General features: G+C 40.1%; 1 protein-coding gene across 1 annotated transcript in view; it reads right to left on the bottom strand.

The window, feature by feature from the left end:
• Positions 1-20,237, bottom strand: part of SPMIP4 (sperm microtubule inner protein 4) — a 45,306-nt gene that overhangs the window by 15,184 nt on the left and 9,885 nt on the right. The window contains exons 3-7 of the mRNA XM_045388939.2: positions 17,798-17,974; positions 10,351-10,422; positions 7,350-7,379; positions 3,555-3,736; positions 124-212 (exon numbers count right to left, since the gene is read on the bottom strand). Of these exons, the coding sequence (XP_045244874.1) occupies positions 124-212; positions 3,555-3,736; positions 7,350-7,379; positions 10,351-10,422; positions 17,798-17,974 (550 nt within the window). The remainder of the gene's footprint in view (positions 1-123; positions 213-3,554; positions 3,737-7,349; positions 7,380-10,350; positions 10,423-17,797; positions 17,975-20,237) is intronic.

The following is a 20,237-nucleotide window of genomic DNA, read 5'->3' as shown; positions in this document are numbered from 1 at the left end:
TTGGCTTCAAAAAGTGTTGGGATTACAGGCATGTGCCACCATGCCCAGCCTAGATTTTTATAAATGTATTGACTAAAAATATTTGTTACTTTCTCTTAAACACACATTTAAAAAGATACTTACATCATAATATACACCCTGACCTGGCCAAGTCAGTGCTTTCTTCTTTGAATCCATGGGAATATCAATCAGTTCATATCTATAAGGATTACCTGAAAATTTCAGGAAAAGCAATAAATAAGAACAGTCTTTTAAGGGATTAATAGGTCCAATAAATAGAAATGAGATAATATAAGGTAGAGATGGATGTTGGTGTATATTTTACCTATGTAGTTACAGCTTTAGAGAGATTCAGCTTGCTCCTGAATTCTCTTTTATTTTTATATATTTTTTAAGATAGCATCTTGCTATGTTTCTTAAGCTGGACTTGAACCCCTGGGCTCAAATGATCTTCCTACCTCAGCATCCTGAATAACTAAGACTACAAGGGCAGGGCAGGCCAGGCCACCACACTGGGCTTGTTGCTCTTGAATTCTTGAGCACGTACAGGAGCAGCATGTGGGCCACACAGCGTGAGAATGAGTCTTTAACCCTAGTGCTCTCAGTAGTAATAGGAGTCACTAGTACTTCACCTTTCTTCTTAATGAGAGAGATCTTAGGTAAATAATAAGTGTTCCTGGATCCTCTTTCTGATCTTTTTTTCTGGTCTCTGGGGGCTCAACAAATACATTTCCATATTACCTGTCTTGGCTTTTCTCTGCCTAAATATCAAGTTTTCTGAAACTGAGTTAGTACCTGCTTACCAAAAAGGTATTGAAAGGGAACATCTTAAACAATACGGCTTCTTAGATTTTGTTTTATAATTTGATAAGCTTTACCAAACAGCATGGCTTGCTTTGCTCTCGTGATAAGTTTCAAGTTAAAGAATGTTCTGAACACCCATCTTCATATGTAATAAGAACAAGTGCAGGCGTTTATTGAACACTTACCATATGCCAGTCACAGTACTGTTTTATATATATCATCACATGCAATTTTTAACATTACTATAAGAAAGGTATAGTTATTCCAACTTTAGTAAATGAGGAAATTGAAGCAGAGAGATAATAAGTGATTTGTCCCCATCTCACAGGTAGACTTCAGACTCAGGCAATCTGAGTCTAGAGCCTGAACTCTTAACTTCCTTCCTTCCTTCTCCCTCCCTCCCTCCCTCCCTTCCTTCTTTCCTCCCTCCCTTACTCTTTCTCTCTCTCTTCCTTTCCCTTCCTTCCTCCCTCCTCCCTCCCTCCCTTCCTTTTCTCTCTCTCTCTTTTTTTTTTTGAGACAGAGTCTCTCTGTCACCCAGGCTGGAGTGCAGTGACATGATCTCAGCTCACTGTAACCTCTGCCTCCTGGGTTCAAGAGACTCTCATGCCTCAGCTGCCCAATTAGCTAGGACTACAGGCATGCACCTCCACGCCCGGCTAGTTTTTGTATTTTTAGTAGAGTTAGAGTTTTGCCATATTAGCCAGGCTGGTCTTGAACTCCTGGACTCAAGTGATTTGCCCACTTTGGCCTCCCAAAGTGCTAGGATTACAGGCATGAATCACCACACTTGGCCCATGCTTCTTATTACTAATAAAGAATAATTAAAACAAGTGAAAGAGTAGAAACCTAATGCCATACTAGTTCCTGGAAAGATTTTTTGATAAGGGTTGTTAGAGTATGCTCATCTTTTAAAAATTCCCTGAGTGACTGAATGGTTGGAGAGAGGTAGAGGGTTGGAAGAGCAGGAAATTAAGAGGATAACTTGTGTTTTCAGTTCCTTATGTACTACTGCATTGAAAAGTGTTTTTATGGGCTGGCCATGGTGGCTCATGCCTGTAATCCCAGCACTTTGTGAGGCTGAGGTGGGCAGATCACTTGAGGTCAGGAGTTCGAGACCAGCCTGGCCAACATGGTGAAACCCTGTCTCTACTAAAAATACAAAAACTAGGTGGGTGTGGTGGCACATGCCTGTAGTCCCTGCTACTTGGGAGGCTAAGGCAGGAGAATCACTTGGACCTAGGAAGCAGAGGTTCCAGAAAGTGCCACTGCACTCTAGGCCTGGGCAACAGAGCAAGACTCCATTTCAAAAAAAAAAAAAGTGTTGATATGAATTAAACACATATGTCTGTGATTTCTTGCTAACTATATGTACTTCATATGATTTCAGAAATTACTGAATTCAGGATTGAGAAAAATTTACTTTGACAATTTATATAACAAAGTCAAACAAATTTTACTTGTTGAGGCATCATACCTATCATTTCCTTTAGAACATTTATAGCTCTTTTGCACAGCACCATCTCTCACCACTTCTGCTGTGTAGCTAAGCATGGTGCCCAACACTAACAGCCAGTACACTTGATACAGCTTTCACTGCCTTTTTCCAATGCTGCCTGGTCTGAGAGGCAATGGGAAAGTTCAGCATGGTACACACATACCGCAGTGATTATATGCTAGCAGGGTAAGAGAATAACCGCTAACATTTATCTCTGTTATTTGATAAGTGGGTACTATTAATAATATTCCCATTTTGCAAACTGGGAAGCAGAACAGAGAAGTTCAGAAACTCTCCCATGGACCACAGGTAAGTAAGTGGCAGATCCAGAATTCTACTCATGCATCTGACTCCAGAATCCATGCTCTTACATACTCCACTATGCTAGCTTTCAAAACGTTACTGTCTGCTAATAAGACACTGAGGTTGAGGCCGATGATGGCAATATTCTGTCCTTGCATTTTGGTCCAAATATTCATGTGTAGGATAGGACAGGACAATTCTTGAGTCTTGTCCTGCAGGATAGGACAATTCTTGAGTCTTTTCTACCTCACCTAAGTGCACTCAACAAATATTTGCCTTTGCCTACATGTATCATTTTCATCCCTCTCTCTTGAGTGTTTTCACTCTTTCTCCAGAGGTGGCCTCTCTGTTTACGCACATGCGTAGGTCTCCTCAGCAAAGACCAAGGTGTCTAGTGTGGGAGAGATTCGATGACTAGTGTACGGGATTCCTGTCCTCTCTGATAAAACACATTCACAAAGACTCTAAGGTTTGCAGCTGGGAGAACGTGCTCCAGGGTGTGAAGAAGGACTGAACAAACTACTCCCATTGCTTTCTGCATCTTATTTCAATGGGGATCTTTCAATTCTATCACTGCTGCTGCACCCACATCCAGACTCTATGATTGATCCAAACACTGTCCCTTGTGCTGATCACCTGGGCTAGGATGAAATTTTTAAAAACTAAACCTAGAGAGCAGGACATAAATAAAAATAGAAGCGGAATAAAAACCACCAATTCTACAACGTTTGTCTAGGGGAAAGTTTGGGAGCACTTGCAAAGAGTCCGATTTGATGGGTCGGTGGTGGTGCTCCAGCTGATTGTAAAGTTGCAGCTGAGAACAAGTTTCCTGATCTACTGAGTCACACATTTGTGACTTGAGTCCTTTGTGCTCCTTGCTTTAATTTTATTATTGAAGAAACCCCAATAATAAGAATTAATACAGTTCTGATTCTAGATCACATTTTACCTCTTGTCTTCAAAACTGTTGAATCATAAGTCTTGGTTGGCACCGTGGGAGGAAAGGGCTGCTGGGCGCGGGCTTTAATGCCTGTGTAGAGGTCGTCAGGTGACGTGAAGGTGGGGAACATGGCGCCACGACAGGTGTGTGTGTGGTAGGGGTGTTCAATTGGATATGGCAAGCAGATCTCTCTATGATTTATTGAGGGAAAAAAACAAAATGAAAAGAACAGAAAGAAGTATGATTGAAAAAATTAATCACCAAATATTTATTGGGACCCCTTTTTTAACGGCAGAAACTGTTCTAATGCTGGGGGACAGGACAGTGAGTCGATGTCCCTGTGCTCATGGAGTTGGCATTCTCTTGGAATGTATACCATAAAACAGGACATTTTCTTAATTTTGCTAGATAAAACTAAATTTAATTTTAAAATAAATCATGCTTAATTATTTATCAGTGAATAAGTTTCATAACTGGTATAAAAAATATAAAGCAGAAAATAAACGAGTTTTGTGTTTTTTTGTTTTGTGTTTTTTTTTTTTTGAGACGGAGTCTCACTCTGTCGCCCAGGCTGGAGTGCAGTGGCGCGATCTCAGCTCACTGCAAGCTCCGCCTCCCGGGTTCACGCCATTCTCCTGCCTCAGCCTCCTGAGTAGCTGGGACTACAGGCGCTGCCACCTCGCCCGGCTAGTTTTTTGTATTTTTTAGTAGAGACGGGGTTTCACCGTGTTAGCCAGGATGGTCTCGATCTCCTGACCTCGTGATCCGCCCGTCTTGGCCTCCCAAAGTGCTGAGATTACAGGCTTGAGCCACCGCGCCTGGCCCGTGTTTTTAGAATGGTATATAGGAAGAATTTCTAGTTGCTTTTAATTACTGTGTCTTATTTTAAGAGGCTCCCATGAATTGTTTTGGGCATTCTGCTTCAGCAAAGTGATCTCTAACCATCTTGGAATGAACTTTCAACCCAGGGCATCTGTTTCTTTAAGCAATCAATCAACAAAATATACTTCCTGTTTATGTACACAGTACTGCTTCAAAATCAAAAAGCCAAAAACAGCTAGCACACTGAAGGAAAAAATAAACATGTTAAAGAGAGCATAGGGGTATAATTTTCCTATCATTTGGAGAATTGGCAGAGGTAAAAAAAAAACAAAAAACAAAAACAAAAAACAAACAAACCATGTGGGAGCTGTCTAAACCAGAAGAAAAGCAAAATTAGGAAGTCCATGGGATAGAGAAATGTTATTCATAACAAGAAAATTAAGTAGAAAAAAGCAAGACCAAGTGTTATGTGTTGAATTCCTCCCCTCCACCCCCATCCATAATCTCCAGGGCCACATACTGTAACCTTGTATGGAAATAGGGTCATTATAGATATACTTAGTTAAGACCAAGTTACTCCATACTGGAGCAGGGTGGGCCCCTAACCCAATACGCCTGGTATCCTTTTAAGAAACGGAAAGTTGGACACAGACAAACACCCGAGAAGAATGCCATGTGAAGATGAGGCAGAGATTGGGATGATGCATCTACAAGCCAAGGAGCACCAAAGATCACCAGCAAAGCCCAAAAGCCACGGGAGAGGCATGGGACAGAGTCTCTATCACAGTCCTCAGAAGGAACCAACCCGGCTGACGCCTTGATCTCAGACTTCCGGCCCCCCACCTTGGAACTTGCCAGGCTGCAAGCAGAAAAGGTGAATCCAAGAAATGTGACCTAACAAAAAGGACTTTACTTTTCAAACTGTTTATGAAGAGAATTTGAAAAGCCCAAGACAAGGGTTCTTCACTTCGTCGTTTTTTTAAAAATAGAAAAACCAAAAAAACCTAGACATTAATTTTAATAGCCTTTTGAATAGGTCTTTAGCTGAAACACAACTTTTTAAATGGCAGCTTAATAATTTCTGTTAAGCTTGATAGAGGACTCCAGTGGCACGGAGGACACTGGGTGCTCAGATCTCCGCTTCTAACACCTATCTTCAATCAAAGGAGCTAGGGTTTCTGGGAGTTATTATTATTATTATTATTTTTGAGACGGAGTCTTGCTCTGTTACCCAGGCTGGAGTGTAATGGCGCGATCTCGGCTCACTGCAACCTCTGCTTCCTGGGTTCAAGCGATTCTCCTGCCTCAGCCTCCCGAGAAGCTGGGATTACAGGCACTTGCCATGCCAGACTAATTTTTTGTATCTTTAGTAGAGACAGGGTTTCACCATGTTGGCCAGGCTGGTCTTGAACTCCTGAGCTTGTGATCTGCCCGCCTTAGCCTCCCAAAGTGCTAGGATTACAGGTGTGAACCACTGTGCCCGGCCACTCTGGGAGCTATTATATAAGATGAGCCTGGATTATCTTAGAGTGACAGAAAGAAAGGAAATGCTAAAAGGAAAAAAAAAAAAAAAGTCAAAACCCCACAATGATGGGGAAATGCCAAAGGAATATAGGAGCGAACTCAAAGAGCTCCTCATTGCCAATCTTAGTAACAAAAGAAAGTGGTATTGGATTGCTACCTAAGTACTAAAGTACAAAATAAATGTCCATGAGTCTATACTGAGAGAAAGAAGTGATTGAATAAATAAGTAAATGGAGTAGAATGCCAAATAATTTATGCAGGTACTCTGCTTTCAAGAAGGTGGAGTATAAATCCAGATGCCTTAAGTGTGGGCTGCACGCAGACACACAGCTTCTTCTAGAGTGCAGTGGGGAAAGGAGGGAAGAAGGAGTGTGTGTGCAGCGGGGAAACCTGCTGAGGACACCTGTGCGGGGCGGTCAGGGTTAGCATTACCAGGGATAGATCATGCTGCTGGCATGTACCCTTGCTACGATGTCATGAAAACAGCACTTTAGCTCCGTGGTCTTCCTTCCGCAAATACATCATCCAGCTCTAACCATAAGAAAAGTATCAGTCAAAGCCCAATTTGGGGGCATTCTACAAAATATCTAACTAATAATCCTAATCACTGTCAAGGTCATTAAAACAAGGGAAGTCTGAGAAACTGTCACAGCCAAGAGGAACCTAAGGAGAGATGATGACTAAATGTAATGCGGTACTCTGGATGGGATCCGGGGACAGAAGAAGGACATGAGGGAAAAACTGAGGAAATCTGGATAAAGCATGGATAAAGCATGGGTCATTGTAATGCATCAGCAATAGTTCATTAATTGTGACAAATGTGCCATATTAATGTGAGATGTTAACAATAGGGGAAACTGCGTGTGATGTATATGGGAACTCTCCACACTATCTTCACAATAATTCTATAAATCTAAAATTATATGAAAATAAAACATGTACTAAAAAAGATTTGCAGGGGATATAATAGGAGAGAAATAAAAGTAATGTTATCCTGGACTTGCACCAGCCTTTCCTTCCAACTATTAAAACATAGTTTTCAGGCCAGGCACTGTGGCTCACACCTGTAATCCAGTACTTTGGGAGGCCGAGGTGGGCGGATCACTTGAGCCCAGGGGTTAAAGACCAGTCTGGGCGACATGGCAAGAATCCATCTCTACAAAAATTAGTCAGGCATAGTGGTGCACACCTGTAGTCCCAGCTACTTGGGAGGTGGAAGGATCGCCTGATCCCGGGGAGGTCAAGGCTGCAGTGAGCTGTGATGGCACCACTGTACTCCAGCCTGGGCGACAAAGTAAGACTTCGTCTCAAAAACAAAAACAAAACAAAACAAAAAAACAAACAAAAGAAAAGTTTTCATGGAAAGTCTCACTTGTTTTCACACTTCTGAGACATAAGAAATGTCAATTTTTTTTCTTTGATTATAACAGAGAAGGAAAATATAAGTTATTTACTTACCCTACTGTTGAATTCGGCGGTTTGGGTATCCTAGAATAAAAACAGGAAATAAGTTCTAACTTATATTAAGGGCTTTTAAAGGTTTATATTCCTATTAGAAACTTGATTAATGATATAGGCTGGGCATGGTGGCTCACGCCTGTAATCCCAGCCCTTTGGGAGGCCAAGGTAGGCGATTGCTTGAGCTCAGGAGTTCAAGACCAGCCTGGGCAAAATACAAAATAGAAAAATACTAAAAATACCAAAAATACAAAACAAAAATTAGCTAGGCATGGTGGTGCATGCCTGTAATCCCAGCTACTCAGGATTACCCAGGAGGTAGAAGTTGCTGGGTGACAGAGCAAAAGTCTGCCTTAAAAAAAAAAAAAAGAATAATAATGATGAACCCCATTTTCAAACCGTAATGCCATTAAGATAATGTTCTTGATTAACTTTCTGGATCCCTGAATATTGACAAGACAGAGATGTTGTTTCCTTATCTCAGTTGTCTGTTGATTAATTTTTCCATCCATTTATTCTAACCTCAGTCCTGCTCACCACTGTTTCTGCATTTTCCATTTGCAGTGAAGATACATGGGATGACTACTTTTTTTTTTTTTGAGATGGAGTCTCGCTCTGTCGCCCAGGCTGGAGTGCCGTGGCGTGATCTCGGCCCACTGCAAGCTCTGCCTCCCAGGCTCATGCCATTCTCCTGCCTCGGCCTCCCGAGTAGCTGGGACTACAGGCGCCTGCCACCTCGCCCGGCTAATTTTTTTGTATTTTTAGTAGAGACAGGGTTTCACCGTGTTCGCCAGGATGGTCTCGATCTCCTGACCTCATGATCTGCCTACCTCGGCCTCCCGAAGTGCTGGGCCACCGCGCCCGGCCGGGATGACTACTTCTAATGATAAGACAACTTTGGTTCTTTCTGACCTTTACTCTCATAATCAGGCAGTAGCCAAAGTGCTCTGAGGAAGCCGGACATTATACATGTGGTGCAATTTCACGGCCTAAAGTGACCCGAGTGTGGCCCGGCTGGAGAGGATATTTAAGTACCATGTGTGCTTTCTACCTTTACTCAGGGTTGCTGATATCTCATGATAGTAAATGTTGCCCGGTCAGCAGAGAGAGGATAGAACAAAACGGACCAAGTTCCTGGAAGCATGCCTTTTCTGAAGCAGTTCATTCCAAGGCTGTGCATTTACTAATTACTCCGAACCTTGCATGCCAAGAAATAATCCTGCAGACCTGGAAAAAGGTCGACTAAAGACGGGTAATCATCCATCTACATTGGATTTCAACAATTCGTTTCAGCCTATGCAGATAAAATTGTGAAAGACTTCAGGTGTGAAAAATGAACAGAATGTTATCAATTTGATAGTAAAAGTCAGTAAAATTGAATACACTTTAATTTTTTAGATGTTCCTCCATGCTAGCAGATATTCCCTAGAAAGTGGCATGTAAGCCATATAAATTTATTATCCTGTAATGTATTATAAACACGAGATTCCCATGAACTATAAGAGTTTATATCTTTTTAAATTTCAACTCTAAATCCGTGGGCATGAAACTAGAAAAGCATGCTCTGTCTTCCACCGACATCACTGAGTTGGAGAGATGGTGGGGGCACAAAGGGCAGGGAAGTGATGAATATATGAATCCAAGGAATCTAGAGTTGTTATTAATAGATTGGCAACTATATATAATATAATATATATAATATATAATTAAGCTAGCATCTAAAATTATTCTCATGTGACAAATTCCACTACAATATTGATAAGCATATGCCTAAAATTGATTTGATTTGAAATGAAAAAAAAAAACAACTTACATTTAAAATATAAAATCTTTTTTAAAACTTCAAGATTTGAAAAGATAAAATGAAAGTAACAAATGCTGAGACACCTCTTCCTTGACCTAAATCAGTCCATTAAGTTTACTGCCATCCTTCACATCTGCTTTGCAAAATTCACTTATCCCAAAGGGATAAAGCAAGACAACCACAAATTTTGTCTTTTTGGCGCCATCTAGTGGCTAACTTCTATATTAAATTTTTACCTATCAACAACTAGTACTTCTTAATAAATGATAGTTTCATTATTACTTCAATGCTGTGGTGTTTAATATTTGTTTGTTTGTTTGTTTGTTTGAGACGGAGTTTTGCTCGTGTCGCCCAGACTGGAGTGCAATGGCACGATCTTGGCTCACTGCAACCTTCGCCTCCTGGGTTCAAGTGATTCTTCTGCCTCAGCCTCCCGAGTAGTTGGGATTACAGGCGCCTGCCATCATGCCCGGCTAATTTTTGTATTTTTAGTAGAGACAGGGTTTCACCATGTTGGCCAGGCTGGTCTTGAACTCCTGACCTCAGGTGATCCACCCGCCTCAGCCTCCCAAGGTGTTGGGATTACAGGCGTGAGCCACTGCGCCCAGCTGTGTTTTATTTTTATCTAAAAATAAAAATGTATGCTTTTGTAATGTACATGACAAACTGTTTAAAAGCATAATAAAATAATACACTTGAAAAGAATACCTTTAAATGATGGGTAAATTAACAAGTATGGCTTACGTTAAAAAAGATACTTAGGAAGTGTTATTAGGAGTTATTTGCAGATGATAAAAAAACTCTATCCTCGTAAAATTCTGGTTGCAAATTTGTTGAGGGCCACTAAGGCGTTTTCTATTGATATTTCAATAAATGTAACAGATTCTTACTAGGTTATATAAGTAGGTCAAAGGCAGGGAAATGGACCAAGATAACCTTTAGGAATTCCTTTGAACATTAGTATTCATCAGCTCCTATCTTTTTCTTGATTTTTTTAAACACTAAAACTATTGGTTTGTTATTTATTTGCTTTTGTTTGTTTGGTCTTGGTTTCTGGCATTAATTGTCTCTATTTTTAAAAAGGAATAATTTTTTTCTCTAAAAGTCCCCATTTGGGGCTTTAATAATGTCTCATATAACTCATTTCCACTTAAAAATGTTATTTGATTTTATATAAGGAAAAAAACCCAAACTTACAAAGAATCATTTCCATAGAGATCACTTTTTTTGTTCTGGGTCAAATAATAAAATTGTTCAATAGGAAGCTTTCTGAAAAGAAAGAAAAGATTAAATTAAACATGTTTTAAAATTAACACAATATAATGGTGAGATAGTAAAAGACAAATAGATTAATAATACATCCACGTATATGTAGAAATTCAATATATGAAAAGGTGTCATTTTATTTTATTTATTATTATTTTATAATAAATGGAGATGAGGTCTTGCTATGTTGCTCAGGCTTATCTTGAACTCCTGGGCTCAAGAGATCTTGCTGCCTTGGTCTCTCAAAATGCTGAGATTATAGGCATGAGCTACTGTGCCTGACCAAAGGTGTCATTTTAAACCAGGGGAAAAAAGATGCAGTTTTCTTTTTTAAAATTTTAAAACTTTTTATGTATTTTATTGTTTTTTTTTTTTTTTTTTTTTTAGAAACACAGTCTTGCTATGTTGCCCAGGCTAGTCTCAAACTCCTGGCTTCAAATGATTCTCCTGCCTCAGCCTCCCAAAGTGCTGGGATTACAGGCATGAGCCACCACGTACAGCCAGGATATATTTTTTAATATAGAAAAAAATTCAGTATTCATTTGAAAAATAATCCATTTCTATTTACACTATTCAGAAAGATAATTTCAGATGGATTTAAAAATCTAAAGAATTTAGAGAAAAACCTATACAAAAATAAAATGTATAGGAATGTGCTTTTTCTTTGGTGGTAGGAAGGACCTTTAAAACAATAACTTTATTTTAAAAGTCAAAAACTTGAAAGAAAATTTGATCATCAGATTTAATCATAAGGCCGGGAGCTCACACCTGTAATCTTAGCACTGTGGGAGGCCGAGGTGGGCAGATGACTTGAGGCCAGGAGTTTGAGACCAGCCTGGCCAACAAAGTGAAACCCCATCTCTACTAAAAATAGAAAAAAATTTGTTGGGCATGTTGGTGCATGCCTGTACTCCCAGCTACTCGGGAGGCTGAGGCATGAGAATTGCTTAAACCTGGGAGGCAGAGGTTGCAGTGAACTGAGACCATGCCACTGCACTCCAGCCTGGGCAACAGAGTGAAACTCTGTCTCAAACAAAAAAGAATAAATAAAAATTTAAAAGAATAAAAAATAAAAAACTAAAAAACCCAAATTTAATTTTCAGACAAAACCCATAAAAGTTTAAATAAAATAAAAATTAGAAGAATTACTTGCAAATATTAACAAAGATAACACGTAAAGGATTGTTTCCAGAACAAAAAGAACCAACAAGAATCTATAAGTAAAATACAAACAATAAAAATGGGCGAAGAATAAACATAGAAAAGGAAATGTGAATGGCCATACCTAAAAGATAAGGCCAACTAGTAAGCAGAGAAATACATTCTCATAACCATGATACCCTTTATACTCATTAGATGGGTAAAAGCTATACATTTTGATAATATAGATGGCTGAGAGTGTGAGGAAATGAATACTTTTAGACACTACCATGACAATATAAATCATTTGGGTTACATGCACTAAAATTTAAAAAAATCCCTATACTGTGACCCACTTAGGATCTGGCATTTATTTATTTATTTAACTTTTTTTTGAGATGGAGTCTTGCTCTGTTACCCAGGCTGGAGTGCAATGGCGTGATCTCGGCTCACTGCAACTCCCATCTCCTGGGTTCAAGTGATTCTCCTGCCTCAACCTCCCGAGTAGCTGGGATTACAGGCACCCACCATCATACCTGGCTAATTTTTGTAGAGATGGTTTCACCATGTTGGCCAGGCTGGTCTCGAACTCCTGACCTCAGGTGATCCACCCACCTCAGCCTCCCAAAGTGCTGGGATTACAGGCGTGAGCTACTGCGCCCAGCTGGATTTGCCTTTTAGAAACCTTTGAGCATGAGCTCAAGAAGCCTTGTACAAGGATGCTTTTAAAATATGGTTAATGTAAAAAGAAACAGAGAGAAGAGAAACAATACATGATGGCTAAACTATGATGCATCCATATTGTAGAATACTGTAAGAAATTAAAAAGAATGATGTAGATCTATGTTTATCTGCATTTACAGACATGTGACCATTTCTAGATTGTACAGAGAAAAAAAACCCAAATTGCCTAATACTATGTATCAAGTGATTCCACATATATATGAAATAACACTGTACATTTTCAATGGGTACATGTATAATAGCGTAAGTGCATAACAAAAGGCATGGAAGGAGACACCAAAATGGTAACAGTGGTTCTCCTCTAGGAAGGAGAGTGAGACTGCGGGGTAGTGGTCAAAAGACAATGGACCTCATCTGTAACCTTTTCATGTTTTCATGTATACTATGCTCACCTGCAACTTGTGGCTGCCCAATTATCTTTTGAACATGCAGCTTACATTTTTTTTTTTTTTTTTGTGATGGAGTCTCACTCTGTTGCCCAGGCTTGAGTGCAGTGGTGCAATCTCGGCTCACTGCAACCTCTGCCTCCCAGGTTCAAGCAATCCTCCCACTTCAGCCTCCTGAGTAGCTGGGATTACAAGCACCTGCCACCATGCCTGTCTAATTTTTTTTGCATTTTTGGTAGAGACGGGGTTTCACCATGTTGGCCAGGTTGGTCTCAAACTCCTGACCTCAGGTGATCCACCCGCCTCGGCCTCCCAAAGTGTTGAGATTACAGGTGTGAGCCACCGCGCCTGGCCCCAGCCTACATTTTTGTAGTGCGTGTACTGTGAATGTCATCTACCCAATGCAGATTCCAAGAAACTTGCTTTTTCCAGCCTCCGAATGGCCCTGGAGTGTGAGGGTTATTTGTATCCCACAAGAATGTTCACCTAGAGAACCCCACCACTGAGGATGTTCTCAATAATTAGGCAGATACAACGACCAGCTTTGTGCGTGTCAGGTTTTCTCGTCACTCCGGTGCTTGCTCAGTGGCTTCGTAACGAAGTGATCATGGCGGCACACAGAAATTATCACATATGGACTCAGCGACATGAACTTCCCTCACTAAGACTCACCTGGCTGTTGGCGCATTTGAGTTTGCCAGCAGAAGTGACCAATCCTAAGTGCTTGATAGGGTGACCTATCCCTGGATGTACTAGTCAGCCATCTGGTGGTAGGATAATTACACTGAACCCCTTCCATCATCAAAGAGATAACTTATACTCATAAGATTAGACACTTCTTCAAAATAGGGATTTCCCTTCCCTTCTCACCATGCCTCTGCAAGTAACATCATCAGTAAACTTACTAAATGTCTCATTTGTTGCCATGCCGTCTTAAACAATATTATTTTTGATTAAGGAACTCAATTTACCACAAAAGACATTGGGCAACAGTTGGTTGCATTCAAATGATTCGCCATATATACAGAATGTCATATTTTGCTATACTTACAGAACGTTAGAATGGCTTACTGAATATTCAATTACGGCTGAGTGTTGTCCTAAAGAGTGCAGGACACGCTCTGAACCAGTGACCAATAAATAGATTCCCCCTTGGCCAGAATGCATGGTCTGAAAACCAAAGGGTGGAAGTGGGAGTGGTGCCTCTTACTGTTATACTTATGGTTACACTTGAGAAAATTTGACTCCCTCCCCAGCCACCTTGAGCTTTGGTGGTTTAGAGGTCAAGGGAGAAACGCTTCCATCCGGGGATACAACAGTGGTCCCAATTGCATTGGAAGCTGAATTGATGATGATGTGGTAATTTTGGGCAGGATGACTGATCCTGAATATCAAGGGCCAGAGGATATTATACAATGATGGGGGAAAGGAGTATTTCTGGAACCTAGGGAACCTTTTGAACACCTAGTATTGTCTTCAGTAGCATGGAGTTAATGAAACACTATAGTAGCCTTACACAGGCAGAACCACTAAGAGCTAAGATCTCTCAGAACATACTTTTGGGTTGTTCTATCAAGTAACATACTCCTACCAGCTCAGGTATTGGCTGAGGGCAAGGGAACTTGGAATAGGTAGTGAAGGAAGGAAATTATTATTATTTATAAAAGCATTTTTAATTTCAATAGTTTTTGGGGAATGGGTGGTGTTTGGTTACATGAATAAATTCTTTACTGGTAATTTCTGAGATTTTGGTCTAATCATCACCGAAGTAGTGTACACTGTACCCAATGTGTAGTCTTTCATCCCTCACCCCTTTCCCAACCTTCCTCCCGAGTCCCCAGAGTCCACTGTATCATTCTTATGCTTTTGTATCCTCATAGCTTAGCTCCAACTTATAGGTGAGAACATACAATGTCTGATTTTCCAATCCTGAGTCACTTCACTTAGAATAATGGTCTCCAACTCCCTCCAGGTTGCTGTGAATACCGTTATTTCATTTCTTTTTATGGCTGAGTAGTATTCCATGGTATATCCATGCCACATTTTCTCCATCCACTTGGTTAATGGGCACTTGGGCTGGTTCCATATTTTTGCAATTGCGAATTGTGTTGCTATAAACATGTATGTGCAAGTGTCTTTTTCATATAATGACTTCTTTTCTGGAGGAAGGAAATTATACCACCAATGATAGCCTCATGACCAGGTGCAGGAATGAGGACTATGGTCGCTTCTCCTATTTGCTGCCTTGCTGTGTATTCTGCCTTATGTATCTTCTTTTTTCCTCTTCATTTTCCTTATTATTTCATATAGGATGCATTGGTGATGGTTAGCTTTATTAGAGGGCATGGGTATAGAATATTGGGACAAGATTACAACTGAACTAGACAGGAGTGAGCACTTGGAGTTGGATATAGCAAAGTTGGAAACCGCTTTCCTTTGGCCTCTGCTTTTGGGGAGGTGAGTGTATTTTCATTTGTATGAAAATTGTTGCTTTTTTTTTTTTTTTTTTTTTTAAGACAGAGTCTCACTCTGTCACCCAGGCTGCAGTGCAGTGGCACAATCTTGGCTCACTACAACCTCCGCCTCCTGGGTTCAAGTGATTCTCCTGTCTCAGCCTCCTGACCTCGTGATCCACCCACCTTGGCCTCCCAAAGTGCTACGATTACAAGAGTGAGCCACCGCGCCCAGCTGCATTTTCTTACATTGAAGCAACAGTTCTCCAACTTTGCTGCATGTTGGAATTATCTGAGGTATCTTGTTAAAATGAAGATTCTGTTTCAGTAAATCTGGGTGGAGGCTGAGATGTGGTATTCACCATTTCCTAGGTGATGCTGATGCTGCTGGCCCAGGTACCATGTATCGAATAGAAAAGCATGTTATTGTTGCAGCTGTTGTTTAGAGTGACAGTCCACTGGCACTCAAGACTATCATCCTTACAATACCCTCTCTACATTTTGCTAGTTTCCCACATTTGGAACACCCCATTTCCCAGCCTTCCTAGCAGCCAGGGTGCAAATGTGCCCTAAGTTCTGCCAATCATCCCCATCTATACTAGACTTTGATTTGACTGTGAGTAGCCTGAGAACATGAGCTTCATGAGGGGCATCCAAACTGCCAATAAGGTGGCAGCAGAGGTGTCCAGTTAAAGAGGCACTTCCTCCCTGATGAGGCCAGTCCTGGGAGTGAGTTGGTCACTATTCCTGGATGCCAAACAATGAGTCTATTTCTCTAGGCATCCCACAGTTTTGTGAGCTAATCTAATATCCTCCCATAATCTTGTTCTTTTCTTTTTTTTTTTTCCTGAGACAGAGTTTCACTCTTGTTGCCCAGACTGGAGAGCAATGGTTAGTTTAAGAAGAACAGGATTGGCCAGGCGCAGTGGCTCACATCTGTAATCTCAGCACTTTGGGAGGCCGAGGCAGGTGGATCACTTGAGGTCAGGAGTTCGAGAGCAGTCTGATCAACATGGAGAAAACCTGTCTCTACTAAAAATACAAAATTAGCCGGGTATGGTGGCGCACACCTGTAATCCCAGCTAGGCTGGGAGGCTGAGGCAGGAGAATTACTTGAACCCAGAAGGGGGAGGTTGCAGTGAGCTGAGATCACGCCACCGCACTCCAGCCTGGGCAACAAGAGTGAAACTCCATCTCAAAAAAAAAAAATAAATAAATAAATAAATAAAAAATTAAGAGATATGCCAGGTATAACTGGCGTTCTAAGTGGAACAAGTATTCTCTCTCTCCCTGCACATTCAGTAAGAGATCATGCACCAATCTCATTTCGAAGTAGATTGCCCTTAAGAAACAAGTCTTTGGCTTTCTTTTTACACACAGGAATTCTGTATGAATACTTCTAATTCTTACAAAGCATTGTGCATTTTTTAATATTTAAATTTTGGGAGGGCAGTAGCTGTAAATTCCATACAGAGCTATCTCCCCAGTCTCCAGAACAATGCTTCCTATACTTAAATTACAGAGCAGATAAATGAATAAACAGATTGCATAAATAAAATGAACAGATGAAAAGAAGTTGGGGTGTTGGAGTCAATAAATCTGGACTCAAATCCCTATTTAACAACTTTATAATCGTCTGACCCAAGGAAAGGTGCTGAATCTCTCGGGTCTGTTTATTCACTGTAAAACAAGGGTGGCAGCATCTGCTTCACAAAGAGATTGCAGTTCCATGAGAGCATGGGCTTCAACACGTTTGCTGAGTGAATGAATGAACGTGAGGGCCTCACTATCTATGTGTGTTGATGTCTGAATCTTTCTAATTGGCCTGTGACTTTTTATTTGTCTGCTTTTTATTGCTTTTCTAAGGCTTTGACAAGGTCACCGGCGGCACATGTCCCTGTTGTTAATGTTTCTCTCTCTTGCTGTGGTTTGTCTTCCTTAATTTATTTCTTTTACCTGCTTTAGAACAAAGAATTAGTTAACTAAAGTGTTCATGAGCCAGATAATCAGGATTGTTAGATAAAGCAGGGGGAAGCAGGCTCTGTGCCAAGTGTAGGATAGACTCTGCTCTGAGTAAATGTCTTAATCCTTAGGAAATATTTAATATGACATTTGCTATTCAGATTTTTTTTTTTTTTGCTTTCTCTTGAATTTTAATATGTTTTGAATAGAGTTGCTGAGTGACTTTAAGATTTATAGACTATTATTGAAAGGTTTTAACACTCAAAAACAACGTCCAGCAGATTCTAGTGATTATCAAAAAGAATGACAAATTACAAATCAAAAGTTCCAAAAACCAAGAGCATCTATACAAATTAGGCCAGGTCTTTGCTCAAAAATATTTAACATTTAATTGTTTTTCTCTCTTTCTATCTCAGGAACATTCCCATTTAGTTTTAGGTAAGATATGATAAGTGAAGGAATTAAATGAATCAAAATTTCTGATCACAATATTTTAACATCACTAAGGACAGCCAAAACCATTCATTTATTATTATTTCACAATTAGAAATTAGTCTTTCATTCTGTGTCTTTTCATAAATAGTAAAAGAAATAACTTGGAAGACAGATTTAAGCAAACAAAGGACTCAAAATAGAAAAAAAGAAAAATGGATAATAAAGACACTTTCTGTGAATGGCAGAAAGTTTATTTACCTTGGCCAGGTTTCTCCACCAAATCCGTAATGCTGATGTCCTTTGCCCATGACACGAGGAGGCTCACACTTTGGCCTGTGGTCCTCGGGGAGTGAAATCGGTATTATCCCACCATACTCTCTTTCAGCGCCCCAAGGAAGTCTACATTGTTGAAGTGACTCCCTTAATTCCTGATACCTGTGGAAAAAGACAGACTTTAAACAGCCTCAGCAACAAAACAGATGCACAAAACTGCATAACGGATTGCATAAAATTCCTACCACTTCATAAGAATTTTTAGATTAAATCTTCAGAACACAGAATTCTCAGTGTCAGGTAGATTATGATACTGGTTATTTAGGCATCATGGGACTGCTCAAAGAACGAGGTTAAATTTCGGAAGACTTACAGATTATCCTTTTTTTGGTCATCAGTTGTAGTGTGCTTATCTTTTATTTTTTAAATTTTATTTATTTATTTATTTTTGAGATAGGGTCTCACTCTGTTGCCCAGGCTGGAGTGCAGTGGCATGATCTTGGCTCACTGCAGCCTCTGCCTCCTGGGTTCAAGCAATTCTCCCACCTCAGCCTCCCGAGTAGCTGGGATTACAGGGGTGTACTACCATACCCAGGTAATTTTTGCATTTTTAGTGGAGACGGGGTCTCATCACATTGGCCAGGTTGGTCTCGAACTCCTGACCTCAGGTGATCCACCTGCCTCGGCCTCCCAAAGTGCTTGAGATTATAGGTGTGAGCCACTGCGTCTGCCCATGTGTTTATTTTTAAAAACAGCTTTATTGAGGTTGAATTAACTTGCCACACAATTCATCCATTTAAAGTGTACAATTCAGGCCAGGTGCAGTGGCTCATACCTATAATCCCAGCACTTGGGAGGCTGAGGCAGGAGGACTGCTCGAGCTCAGGAGTTCAAGACCACTCTGGGCAACATAGCAAGACCCTGTCACTATTTTATAAATTTATAATTAATTTAAAAATAAAGTGTATAATTCAATGGCCTTAAAGTTTATTCACAGATAGGTGCGAGCATCCCCACAGTCAACTTTACAACATTTTCATCATCTCAAGAATACCCTGTATTCCTAAGCCATTATTCCTTATACTCCCCACCCTCAGTCTATCCCTCATTTCCTGTAAATAGAATAATATAACACATGGCCTTTTGTGATGGGCTTCTTTGACTTGGGATAATGATATTTTCAAGGTTCATCCATTTTGTAGTATGTGTCCATACTTCATTCCATTTATTTATTTATTTATTTTTTAAGATGGAGTTTCACTCTTGTTGCCCAGGCTGGAGTGCAATGGCGTGATCTTGGCTCACTGCAGCCTCCACCTCACGGGTTCAAGTGATTCTCCTGCCTCAGCTTCCCGAGTGCCTGGGATTATAGCTGCCCGCCACCACGCCTGGCTAATTTTTTATATTTTTAGTAGAGACATGGTTTCACCATGTTGGCCAGATTGGTCTTGAACTCCTGACCTCAGGTGATCCCCCCCGCCTTGGCCTCCCAAAGTGTTAGGATTACAGGCGTGAGCCACAGCACCCAGCCCTTCATTCCTTTTAATGGCTATGTAATATTTTACCATATAGATATATCATGTTTTGTTTCACCATTTATCAGTTGATGGACATTTGGGTTATTTTCACCTTTTACTCTTGTGAATAATACTGCTATGAATATTCCTGTTCAAATTTTGGTTTGAATATCTGTTTTTAATTCTTTGGGGAACTAAATTAGAAGTAGATCATATGGTAATTCTGTTTAATTTGTTGAGGAACTGCCAAACTGTTTTCTACAGTAGCTGCTCCATTTTACATTCCTACCAACATTGTATGAGGATTCCAATATCTCCACATCTTTGTCAACACTTGTTATTTTCTGTTAAAATTTAAAAGAATTATTGCCATTCTAGTGGATGTGAAGTGGTATCTAATTGTAGTTTTGATTTGCATTTCCCCAATGACTAATGATATCGAGCATTTTTTTCCATGTTCCTATTGGCAATATCTTTATTGGAGAAATATCTATTCAGATCCTTTGCATTTTTTGTTATTTGTCTTATTTTTGAGTTTTAAGAGTTCTTTATATATCCTACTTACAAGTCCCTTGTCAGGTATAATAGGCAAATATTTTCTCCTATTCTGTGCATTTTCTTTTTACTTACTTGATAGTGTCCTTTGAAGCAAAAAAGTTTTTTAATTTTGATGAAGTTCACTTGATCTGTTTTTCCTTTTATTGCTTATGCTTTTGATGTCGTATCTGAGAACACAGTTGCAAATCCAAGGCCATGAAGATTTATTGCTATGTTTTCTTCTAAGTATTTTACAGTTTAGCCCTTACGCTTAGGTCTTTGATTCAGGATGAGTTAATTTTGGATACAATACGAGATAAGGGATCTCATGCATCTATTCTTTTGCATGTGAATATCCAGTTGTCCTAGCT

The sequence above is a fragment of the Macaca fascicularis genome, chromosome 3 (genome assembly GCF_037993035.2).
Source record: "Macaca fascicularis isolate 582-1 chromosome 3, T2T-MFA8v1.1".
In the NCBI taxonomy this organism is placed as follows: domain Eukaryota; kingdom Metazoa; phylum Chordata; class Mammalia; order Primates; family Cercopithecidae; genus Macaca; species Macaca fascicularis.
This window is presented reverse-complemented; position numbering and strand designations above follow the sequence as displayed.